The 13,118-nt window shown below is 40.8% G+C and overlaps 1 protein-coding gene across 2 annotated transcripts in view; it reads left to right on the top strand.

Annotated features, from left to right (window-relative positions):
* Window positions 1-13,118, top strand: part of LOC135902637 (centrosome-associated protein 350-like) — a 262,164-nt gene that overhangs the window by 187,309 nt on the left and 61,737 nt on the right. For both annotated transcript variants that reach the window (XM_065432834.1, XM_065432833.1), the window contains 2 exons: window positions 3,150-3,391; window positions 8,828-8,934. In XM_065432834.1, coding sequence (XP_065288906.1) covers window positions 3,150-3,391; window positions 8,828-8,934 — 349 coding nt within the window. The remainder of the gene's footprint in view (window positions 1-3,149; window positions 3,392-8,827; window positions 8,935-13,118) is intronic.

The following is a 13,118-nucleotide window of genomic DNA, read 5'->3' as shown; positions in this document are numbered from 1 at the left end:
TGATGGTGACTTATAATATTATACATGGTTTGGAGGAGTTAGGTAGTTATCTGAAGATATACGGCAAGAGGAGTTAATAATGCAATGCAAAAACTTGAGTGATTTCATGCGTCGGCGATCTGAGAGCGGTTGTAAGCCTGGGGATGAAAGCGCTGTATAAGGTGAAAAATCCCTATCGTACCCACGGCATATGAAGCGGATCGCTTTCTTTTGGATGGCCTCAATCTGATTAATGCCACACTGTTTGTGCGGATTCCAGACGGGAGAAGCATATTCTAGTATAGGCTGGATTAGCGATTTTTATACATCAGTAGTGTAGTATCCCTTGGGGCTGTGGTCAATGTGCGGTGCAGATAGCCTAACTTTTTCAATGCATTTGAGGTTATTAAATCTATATGCTTCGACAAAGACATGCTGGGTGTGAAAACAAGACCAAGGTATTTATATTCACTAACGCTCTGAATTGGAGTATTAATAATTTTGTAAGTAAAAGCGGAAGGCGTCGTTTTATTAGTGAAAGTCATAACAATGGTTTTACGGATGTTAATTGTCATTTGCAAGGTAGTGCACCAAGAGCTAAAATTAGAAAATGATTTTTGAAGCTGTAAATGGTCATGAAAGCAGGAAATTTTATGATATAATATACAGTCATCAGCAAACAAATGTATGCTGATGACTTGAAGTTATGTGACAAGGCAAATCACATATAAATACCGGTGCGTTGTATATAAAAATCTCCGTAATGATTGATGGCTGTTGAATGAATTCATAAAGTGTACCGCTGACGTCACTTACAAGATACCTTTAGATTGTGGAAAAGTGTACATCGAGCAAACCAGGCAATGTTCTAATGACAGAGCTAGGCAGCATAAACACAATGTAAAAAACATGCACAGCAGCCATTTAGCTGCATATTGCAACAAATGCACTGTACCCCAATGTTCCGTGACACTAGGTTTCTGAAGCATGCGAAGAGTAAAAAAGAAAGAGATTGTAGACGCTTACTACATTACCAAAGGAAATAAATGCGTTAGCACAGTGTCGCTCAGCCTAACAAAACATGAGATAAATTTTTTAGATAAGCACTTATACTTGTAGGCAGTGCGCATCCGTTTCAACATTTCGGTTATTGGTGTTTTTTGACATGTTATAAAAGCTGTGTGATCTTTCAATAAATTTTCCAGTTGGCAGTACAGCGCTCGTCCTTTTTTTTTTTCAATTGTCGTCTTTCTCTTCTTCACGCTGCTTCAAGTTTTACTCGACATGTACCAACTCGCTCAAATCAAGTTGTTGCTCCTGTCGCAGTACGAGCACCGATATACCTAATAAGTCTACTGGACGGCTTTCAGAGCTTTTTTGGACGTGCCTGTGGCAATTTGAGCCCTTAAGACCAGTAAAAGAAATGCATTTTTTTGTGTGTGTTTTCATGGTCCCTAGGGATTCTGAAAAAATTGAACGTTAACGGTACAACTGACCAAAAAGATACTTCAAATGGTCCATGGGGTGAACGCATGGCAGAAGGAGGACGAGAACAGAAAGCACCGACGCATTGAGGAATTAATGGGAAAGGAGGTGTGCCGCTGTTTCTTTGATGGAGTTCGAGCTCAAAAAAAAAGGTGTTGGCTGACACCAAGCTGCAGGTATCCCTCATCTAAACCAAAATAAACTATTTAAAGCAGCAAAACGCAATACTGAGGCATTTTGCGTGGGATGAGAGTATGTCAGGACAGTTGAGGTTGACTTTCTAGCAGCTGAGAGAGATTTACTTGTGACGTAGTTTGCGCCTCATACTAATAAGCTTGCTATCCTTTGATAAAAATAGGTCATAATCGAAAAATTTGCTTCTGTATGCATGTCTTTTTGTTCGTACTTGAAAATGTTCGACTTGATTTGCAATGGCCTTTACCATTTTTTTCAAAGATATTTTATTCGCTGTGCATTTTATTAACCCCTCCCTTCTGTTTTCTTTTTAAATAATATAAACACAACTCCTTAGTATTCAAACTGGATCAAGTCCTTTTTTGTTTTTTAACATCCTTACTAGAGAGTGACAGCATCGGGCGACATGGTGTCAGCCTGTTTTGACATCAAACAAAGTCCTGTGTCATTGAGGGAATCTTGCAAAGGCACTTAGGGAAAACCTGGAAAACTCGGGGAATTAGGAAATGTCAACTTGGTAGACACTTTGTGTATAGTAATGTCCCCTTTTCTAGGGCTGCAGGTCACATCAAGCTACATGCAAGCATCTTTTGCCCCTGGGGTTCTTATCTCTGTGTCACAGTATAGATATTTTCATCGTAGTAGGTTCTTGAACTTCTTCAGTACAAACAAATTTTGAAAAGAAAATATGAAGTGTATGCTCTCTGTTGCACACACACACGCACACGCGCGCGCGTGCACTTAGTAAGAATTCAAAAACATATAACTTGAACAAAATATAATTAGCAACATCTCTATATATAGATTCAATAATTAAGTCTACAAACTACATCAGCAAATCATCGAAGTTCACACATTGCCAAGGTTCGGTGTGGAGTGTTGAAGTTCATGGCTGGAATGGGGCAGATGTCAAGTGGGCTACTGCTGAAGTACTCTAGCTGGAACTGGGCGGCGAGGCAACATGTCAAGATGGGGCAGGAATGTAGACCAGCAAGGAAGACCAAGAGCGTAGAGGCTGTGGTCTATGCTCTGCTGGACTCCCCGCAATTATACACCAGCTTCAGACAAGCTGTAGGCTTAGGAGCACTAGGCATAGGCAGGAGCCTAGACCCATAGTCTGACAGGCTGCTTTTTCCACCTCTGCTGCCTTCTTCGCTCGTCTTCCTCTGTCACAATGGCTCTGCATCTCCGTTCCGTGCACGCGCCATGCGGCTTTCAGGAGGTTCTTTTTTTTTTTTCACGCCGTTATTTTTCTCTGCCATTGCACATCACACTCATGTATTTGCTGTAATCATCATCATCGTCTTTCGTTTGTAACCGCAGCATGTGCACCTTATGACACTGACAAAAAAAAAATTTTAAACTTTGACCTGTTTTCACTTTGGGATGTTAATGCATTTTGAGCAGAGTTTTTATGGCATTTATTTTCTTATGTAGCGCTTGCTAATCTTTTCAAACAATGTGCGGTGTTTTATTTATTATTCTGGCAGGAAGTGTCGGGAAAAAGGCTCTGAAGAAAAGCTGCCAGCACTGCGCAAGAGGCAACGAGCTATTCTCATCAGGCTACACCAGAAACGGACAGAACTGAAGGCACTTCAGAGCCGCTGTCTTACACAGAGTCATGAAGCTACTAGTCATGCTTCAGTATCAAATGGGACTTCTGTTCCAATGTACAATGCTTCTAGAGTTCCTGATGGTTCTACCAGTGGCATGCACTCAAGTGGCAATAGTGGTAAGTGAGATTCATAGTTGCAAGCTCAAACTACTTACTGGTCATGCTTAAACTTGCTTTACTTCTGTTATTTAGTATATATAATTCATATGCAGCAGGATCTCAATTATGTAGTTACAGTTTGTGTAAATTGCAGAATGGAGCTGTTTCAAGAAGACTCTGCCAGAATGCTTGATGTACTGTACATTGCATATCTGTTTGAATAGTACATTTTATTGGCAGATACGAGTGAACAAGCTTCCATTTTCATGCTAGTGAACTCAAGCACTAGTTGACTAGGTGTGACATTGGTGCTAGCTTAATGTGAGGAATCATCTCAAAGTAATTTTAATGAGGAGTTTACTTCCTTGTGGGAACTGGAAACTGGAAAGAGAAATTAGCGAAGCATTCCACATGAAAAAGTTGGGCACGTATACTTGTGTGAGTGAACCTTCGGTTCATATCAATGATAAAAAACTTCAATTTCTAAATTTATCATGTTAATCCAAGTGTTGTTGCCTTTGTCAAGAAGGGGTGTGAATTGGCTTTTGTGTATGTGTATATCTTTTGACTACAAACCTTGTTATTGTTCATGGGTGTATACGCATGCGTGGCGGGTATTTCTGGAATGTATTCACAATAAACTTCATTTGTAAGTCCAGTGTTGTCCGGTCCGTTTCTACTTTTTGTGCTCGCGTCCGTACTCGCTGGAAACCGTTATATGTTCTCCTTGTGAGAAATTGAAAGCAAAGCTTACACGAAAACATCCATATTGATGTTCCCAAATAATGGATTTTAGAAAAGGCTTTCTTTGTGTTTGAGAAATAATGAGTAACAGTTGCGGATCTTAATCTTGATGCCTAGGCAAAACTAGTTATTTTTGTGAGATGCTCAGGGAAGCATGTTGTTCTGGACTTTTGGCTTTGTCAATTCCATTATGTAAAAAATGTATCATTGCTCTTTGAATCAAAGGCCACATGCTTGCAGTAGAATGCATTGCGGTCTTAATTTGCTTTAAAGGGACCCTGAAACGATTTTGACGATTTTCTACAAACATACTGAGTCGTTAGAGCAGGTCCTTCTGATCATTAATTGATGCATCTAAGTGCTCTGTGTAAAGTGTGTAATTTATTATAAGGTTTTAAAAATGCACATCGCTTCCGATTGCAGCACACTGCACGGCGGAATTTTAAGCCGCCCCTACCCATATGACGCAAATTACCCATATGACGTCAGTGGGGCGAGCTATCCGATTCGCTGACCATGGCGCATGATTTATAATTTTTCGAACTTTATGGTAAACAAATGATGTTCGTAATAGTTGAAATGTTAGCTAATTTGTTTTTACAAAAAGAAAGTAACATAAAGGGAATGCACAAGAACAATTTTTCAGTGCACTTAAGCACTTCCAGCACACAGAAAGTGTCATCTGCTTGTGTTACAATGTGCTCCGTCTTTGACGAGAGCTCCGCCGTCAGTGTCGGTCCGTCTTTTCGCGAGCGCTATGATTAGACTTTGTTGCGTTGTGGACTGCAAACATAGTGACTGGCAGTATGTCAAGCTGCGACATCGTGTCCCTCTGCAAGCCAGTAGACGAGCGGACAGGCTGCAGCGCATCGGACTACCGCTATCTGATCGGCGCCAAGATTTGCGCGATTGTGGCCGTCAATTTACACCGGAAGATTGCTAATGCAATAGCGTTTTGCGAGTCTGGTATTAGGGTAAACGCAGGTGCAAAGCCTGGCCGTGTCCCCTTGCGTGTCGTTTCATGGGATGAACAGAAGCACAAATGTGAATTGTCTGCATGGTGCAGCCACCTGGTGGCATAGAGCTCAACCAGATGCAGTAGCAGTAACATAATGTATTCTTTGCTGCTGGTGTAAATTTTTTGCAGCAGTGTAATCGTTAACACGTTGTTTTTGTAAATGTTTAAAATAGTTTACAAATGTGTATGGTTAATGAAATACCAGACAGGTTCGGCGCTGCAACAGAATGCTCGCAACACACGCTGCTTCGATAGCTCTCGCATGCGGTTGACGGCCAAGCGGCTTGCGGAGAGGTTTCACGTGGGTGGGGGCGGGCTCCAAAACAACCGGAAATGGACGGTGTGACGTCGCATCGTGACGCAGAACCAGTGAAGGCCGAGCTTAGCCCTGATGGCTCAGCGTACGAGTTGAGGAGGAAAAGCATAGCTAGGGAGGAGGGTAACTTGTAATCGCTTGTAGCTCCATTAATACGTAACGCTTCACTTAAATTGTGGTGTGAATGTTCTACTTAAGCTGTACCCTACGCATCTACAAAATTTGTCCGAACAGTTTCAGGGGCCCTTTAATAATAGTAATAAGTAGTGCTATGAATTTCTGCTTGCTCTCACTTTCCCCTGGCAACTAAGTGTAAATGATAATGCAGCAGTACTGTTGTTCCTAAAATTAGTCCTCAACTCCAAATTCTCCAAAGCCTAACAATGGGCACTTGTTTCTATTGTCTTAGTAATGTTGAAGTGCTTGGTCATGCAACTGCGGGTACATTGGTCTTACTTTTTTGTATTTCTTTTTCTTTTCGTGTTGTCATTTTACATCCTTCCAGATATGTAATATTGTACAACTGTGTAATGCACCAAGCTTTCTGTTTTTGGGATACTTTATAAGAAGTTGTCTAATAACAGGCTCACTTATATACTTCGTACTAGTGCTGAAAGACACATACATAGGTGAGACGCACGCAGATATGTTTTTTCGTTCTGCAATGAAATATGTTGCCTACTGACCCCAACTACCCAACTACCGATCCTGCTATAACAACAGGCTGTCTTGTTCTAAACACTTTCATGTGTTGATTGGTTGAAATTACTTTCCTCATATTTATTCATTTTACCCTCAAGTGCACAGAGCAACGTTTACACTCAAACACATGCAGTATCAACTATATTCGAATTAAGTTCATATTGAACAAATTCTGTTGTTGGTATACCACTTCATTACAAAAGTACCAAGTGTACTAGGAAAGATTTAAGTGGAATATTAAACACAGCAGAGATTGACACATGTGTGTACGCATCTTGCAAGTAGTTTGTCTTGTCGACACATTACTTGCACAATTACTGTTGGCAGTGGTGTAATTGCTGCACCACCTGTGCTATGAGGTGAAGCCTGCTACATGCTGCTACATTTGGGAAAAAAAGTGCATAATTTGCACCGAGCCAGCTTTAAAACATCTTTTTAGCAGTCTTTTGAGGAATTACAAGACTGCAAGCTCTTGAAATCTATAATTCAGTCTCTCTCTCATAACTGTAGTGCAATTTTTAGCTGGCTTGAGAGCTGACAGGCACATACTCTGGAGTTAAGGATTTCTAAAGGACAGTAACTGTGTACTGAACAAAGGACATTGTTGGATTAGGCTAATTGTGATAACAAGCAGACCAAACACAGCCTTCATTACATGCATAAAAGCGCTGCACCTTGATCAGCAAACAAAACCGCAGTTGTCACTGCTCGTGGGATGCAGCTTACCATAGCCGTAAGTCTAATTACCATTTGTGCTGCGGCTGAAAGATACCGTTGTCCATCGCAATCTCATTGATAGCTCGGCTATGAAGATGTGTTCCTCAATACCACGTCTCGCATAAGACAGGGCCAGCATAAAGACGCGTGCTCTGCTGCGAACTGCATCACTGTTCACCTCGTGGAGTGAAAGTATGCGTGGAACATTTGCTCATGTATACAAACGGCTAAAAGTACAAAACTTTTGTAAGTTTCGTACTTACAATGATGTGCTTGATTTGTCATCAAAGAACACCACAAATATTACTTTACAATACGACATTTGTGTTCACTGCGCAAGCCTAAGGCAAAGGGCATATGTATTCTGTATTTACAAGCTTTTCTTTTCATGAAGGAATCCGTTTGTATTTTACATAAAATTAATGTGGAAGTGGTAGTTTTATTCATTGCATGCAAATTATAAAAACTCACGACCATGTTAGATGAACTCACACAAAACTGCCCTGTATCAGAAGTGGCTATGAGAGTGCTAGGGGTGGTTTTCTCAAGTGAGCACATCTATGGCCAGCAACGTAGTCGAGTACTGCAATAGTTAGCGAGTTTGACACAAGCATGTGCGTAGAAATTGAAGCGACTTTTACTTTGCTTATAAATGGCGACGCGGTTACCTTGCATTGAATCAAAACGAAACTATAGATGCTTACTGTCTGGAATGAAAACTTCATAGTCAGGGCTTCGTGAACACCACAAAGTAGGACAAATAAAAAGAATTGACAATTTTTAATTTGTTTTTCGAACAAGCGGAGTTTTGGCTGAATGATGGGTGTGGTCTTGTCTTGTACATTTGCTATTTACAGCCACCCCTTATTGCAGGCGTGACCAAATATTTCCAAATTGGTGAATGCTTGTGCCATGGAATAATGGGGCCGGAAAAATGCAGGCAGTTCAAGCTATTCACATAACTGTAAGATTTGTAGCTTGTGTACACTGTGAATATGCAATAAGCAAACCACGTTGTGAGAATATTTTACCAAGTTGAGGAAAAATTTCTTTTAAGTGTTGTCAATATAGAGAAAATAAAATAAAACAATTACATGTTTTTTTTAGGCTTCATTGAATTATATGCATTTGCAATGCACTATTTGTTTTTCTTTTTCACCACAAATGCATGTTTATATCTGTTCTAAACGATGATCAGAACATTACGTGTAGTATGCTTAATTTAAATGTTATACAGAGGACGAAATTCTTCACCGCAAATTCAACCTGCCACAGATGCATAGCGCCTGCGGAATTGTGATACTTGCGGTATTGAACTTTGGCTGCAGCAACTAGGTCCCAGTATGTGTGAAATGCAAAAACACTCGTGCACTTAGATAAAATGCATGTTAAAGAACATCTCAAATTCAGTCTGGAGCCTTCCATTACTGCAGTCCTCATATTCACAGAGTAGGTTTCGGACATAAAGGTCCAAACAATTAATTATGTTGTCTTGCATTCTATGAACTACAAGAAACCATGAGCCTAAGGATTCTGTTTGCTAGCCGACGGATAAGCACAGCAGGCAGACTTCTCCACACACCTGCAACATCTAGTTTGTACTGAAAGCGCAAACATCAGGAGCATTGTTTCAGATAGTAAAAAGAAGGCCTGCTGTTGTCGCGTATCATCTGTTGTTCTTGTGGAGCACAGGCCTTGAACATACACAGTGTAGAGTTTACCTTTTGAATAATTAATGGTGTTTCATGTATTGAATGTGCCATGATTTCAGTATAAAAGCATTTGCAAACCACATGCTTTTGTGTGATTATTGCTTATTGATAGCCAACTTTGTATTCGGCATCATGTCAAAGTATTTGCTAGTATACTGCTAGTCCAATTGTATTCAAATGAACAAAAACTTTGTGTCAGTATAGACATATGTTCATTTTTTTTTTATTTTGGATGCATTTTGCAGAAAATCGTGTGGCATCATTGCTCAGTGACCAACTCGGTGACCAACTCAGTGACCAACTCAGTGACCAGTCTAAGGAATCGTCCCAAGCTGAAGAGATTCCAAGCAAGGTGTTTGCCCTTCAGTGTGCATGTACCATGGGTCGCGAGTAATAAGAGTACAGATTAGCCCATTTGTAAGTGGGGGCAAGGAATCAGAAATCATGTTTCACACTATAGGCACTTTTTTGCAAAGAAGACTTATTATTAGAGCCTGTGTTGTACCCTGCATCGCTCCCTGTTTTTTTGCGCTTCACTTGCAGTGTGTCGTACCAACAAGGCCGAATTTCCATTCTTCTCTTGTTTATTATCACAGCAACATTATTGATATGAAACTATCTTCTACCGCAACTGCTTTTTCATTACTGATTGGACTGCTAAAAGTGGGCTAGTCTGCAGTTGCTTATTTCTTACTAACGAGTTTGACATGTGGTTTATCTTAGCTTGCGTGGTGTTCTTCTATGCTTCTTAATAAGTTTTAAAAGTCTTTGAAGGCCTTAAATTTTCGTTGTTGTGAAGGATGATTCAAAAAATTTATTTAATTTTAATTTAATTTCACTCTTATTGTAATATGAATCTTACTAGTCATGATGATGAATAATATGCTCGGTAGCAGTACTTATCCAGACATTTTGCAACAGTGAAACTACTAAATAGAAATAAAAGATATGCGAAATTCCGCAAGTGTGCTTTGCCACATATATTGTTTCACCCACACAAGATTGCGGCCGCCGCCGTAGAAGTGGAAATAAAGCAGGAACACATGATCTGGCACCACTATTCTTGCCACCATCTTTTCATTACTACATCCTTGCTTTTTGCAAGCCTACCTTGGTTCTGTGGTGGTGTGAACTAGAGGTCGGCCATCTTGTGTAGGCCAACGGAATTGTAGTGTGAAAAAGCCAATTTCCAGTAGATTCTACTATTTTTATTTGGTCGCCAAGGGGAATGTGTGGACAGTTCCGAGAAATTTATTGCGGAATTCTTTATTCACTTGTATTGGTAGAGTACTGGCAAATTTCAGCAATGATGACAGAAATTTGTGAAAAGTGATATATCTTTCATTTATTTTTAGCTACACCTCATGAAAGACTATGAACATGAGAAAGAACACAGGGTGTCTACCAACCGGGAAAACCAGGAATTCTCAGAATTTGAATAGTCCGGAAATACTCAGGGAAAAATCTGGGAATATATGCTTTTATCAGGGAAAATTAGCTGTAAATTTATTGAAAGAGAATGAAAGTCGGGTTAATGCTGGCTCCAGTAACAGAGGAATTGCAACGAATCGTCATTGACGCCGTGTTATCGCCATGAGGTATTGCCAGAGTAGTTAACGCCCGATTTTTCGAACATGCCCGATAATTCGCACGGCTTTTCGGCACCACCACGTACTCCATATAGTCAATGTATACCCCTGACTATAGGTCTGAAGTGGCATTAATCAAAGCCACCACCGCCGCCATTTTGATTATCTCGCCGCCTCGAATCGGCACCCTCAAACGCAGATCCACTCGCAGCCGTAGCCACCATCGCGGCAACGTTAGGCCTAGCTGCTTCTACGTTCGCTATTAAGCATTTTGCCGTGCGGTGCTGCGTTTTTCATTTAAATAATTCGTCGCTATCAGCAATGGCACCGACTCAACCTTTGTAATCCTCGCGGTTGGCTTCGAAACTCGCAGAGCGCAACGCGTTGCGTAATGCCAGTCTCCGAAAGCTAGCTTTGCCTTAGTACAGAAGTGTTACGCGGTGAAGGATAAGCGTGGGAAGGGGCAATTGTCACGGGAAAGAGTATGTATTCCTTAATTATACACGCGTGCACCTCCGTCTCCTGCCACAGTTTTTTCAGACATGCCTGTGGCAATTTTAGCCCTTAAGGACAGTTAAAGACATGCATAAATTTATTTCGGACTGCCCGATTTTTCGGATGTTTTTGCGGCCCCTAGGGAGTTCAAAAAATCGGACGTTGACTGTACAACTGACCAAGTGGATACTACAAATGATCCATGGGGTGAACGCGTAGCAGAAGGAGGATGGGAACAGAAAGGACCGACGCACTGAGGAATTAACGGGAAAGAAAGCGTGCCGCCGCCTCTTTGAAGGAGCTCGATCTCAAATAACAAAGTGTTGGCTCGCGCCAAGATGCAGGTGTCCCTCATTCAAACCAAAATAAACTCTTTAAAAGCAGTGAAACCCAACACTGAGATGTTGTGTACAGGCTGAGAGTATGTCAGGACAGCTGAGGTTGACTTTCCAGCGAGAATCTTAGTTGTGACGAGATTCAGGCCTCAGCTTGCTATCAGTTGATAGAAATAGCTCATATTCTACTTATGTATGCATGTCCTTTTCATTCCTATTTGAAAATGTTCGACTGAATTTGGAATCGGTTCTACCATTTTTTTGTGCTCTGCATTTTACTAACACCTTCCCTCTTTTTTTTTAATAAAATAGATTTTGCTCCTTACTATTCAAACTGGATTAGATCATTTTTTTGTTTCAACATGCTTACTAGAGAGTGGCAGCACCGAGCAACATGGTGTCAGCCTGTCTTGACATAAAGCAACGTTCTGGCTCATTCAGGGAATTTTACAAGGGTGCTCAGGGAAAACCTGGAGAACTCAAGGAATTTGGAAATGTCAGCTTTGTAGACACCCTGAGAATAGTACACACTAATTATTTGATGAGCTCAGTTTCATTATCTTTAATTAGCTGTCTTAGGTCCTGTGTAACTTGTAAACTAAAACGACCCTTGGTTCTTGGTGCATTGTTTACATACCTGCCAGCTTTTATGATTTTATTGTAGAATGTCCATTTTAGACCTTGTTTGCAATTTACGCCAATAATTTTATTATTTTTTCTTAGCATCCAGTTCAGTGTAAAACTGATTTCAAGCGAATACAGTAGAACCCTATTAATACGTTTTTCAAGGGATCGTGAAAAAAGAAAGGAACACCTGAGAAAACGTAACCATGAGAAAGGTTGCAAATCACCACGACTATCTCAGAAACAGCCCTTAATGGCTGTGAGTACAGTTATTAGGTGTCTCGGCGCTCGTACTGTGACCGGGGACGGTTCCGTGTGTGCGTGTCTAATTGCGTACAATGTTCTGTGACAGTGGTCCATTTCAACTCTTGATATGCTTCAGTGCAATTTTTTGAGCATGCTTTACAGCATAACATGGCTTTATTGCGGTGAAGCCGACTAAAGAGAATCGGTAATTATGCAACACATATAAGACCCTGATCTGGCCCAGTGTGCCAGGTTCCCGGTAGGTTTTAATCGATGCACATTTCCTCGTGTGCTTTTCCAACTGCTCTGTGTACATTTTCTGCATACACGGAGCACCTCGAGCCAGTCGCATGACAGTTTTGCATGTATTCGTGGACTTATTTCACGCTTGGAAAAACGCTTTTATGTAGCACTTATCAGTCAACAGAAAGCTGTATCGGGAGGTTTTCATGTTGCTCTGCAATTTTCTTATTGACACTTTTTGTCTAATTATAATATTTGAGAAGTTGATCTACTAATTAAGACTAATTATGTAGTTAGGCAGAAGGCAGAACATAATCTGAGTATCTCCAAATGACAGCAAACAACATTACCTTGGTTCTGCCCAGCTACGTGGTATTTGCAGATTATTCAATCTTGATGCATGAGAGTTGGGACACCCTGTATTACTTGTGCAGCGTCAGGCTTCTGCAACTTTGGTTGTAATGTATCAGTTGCTTGTTGCAGCGTACCAGTCACTTGTTGCAAAGTAATGGCTGGCTGCACAGCTAAATTTATGTGATCGCCTTGTTCATACGCAACGCAAGATGCAGCAACATTACAGAATGGGGATGTATCAAAGGGGAATATAATATATGGGAGTTTATGGGAATTAGGTCGGGACGGTGAAAACTTGACATAGTAGCCAGGAAAATGCTACAGCAAGGAACATATCAACGGGGTTCCACGGATACAGTCACCGACTGATTTTTCTGCCTATTGGGCTAAATTCTCAAACCTTTTTGTTCGTAAGTGCTTTTTGCCATTAGCCAGCCACATCTGCTAATATATGTCCTTCACCACAGTTGACTGGCATCTACTCTTAACAGTTATAGAAAAAAATTCAGGCCCTTGATTTTTCGTACTCATTCGATTATTCAAACCTACCTACAGCAGCGTCGCCCACTCTACAGAACTGCATAACACCAACTGAAATTTCAGGCACTATTACAGGACTAGTTCATGAATGAACCCCTTGAATATTTTCA

This window comes from Dermacentor albipictus, chromosome 1, assembly GCF_038994185.2.
Source record: "Dermacentor albipictus isolate Rhodes 1998 colony chromosome 1, USDA_Dalb.pri_finalv2, whole genome shotgun sequence".
Lineage (NCBI taxonomy): Eukaryota > Metazoa > Arthropoda > Arachnida > Ixodida > Ixodidae > Dermacentor > Dermacentor albipictus.
The sequence above is the reverse complement of the archived record's forward strand: the minus strand, read 5'-3'. Positions and strand labels throughout refer to the sequence as shown.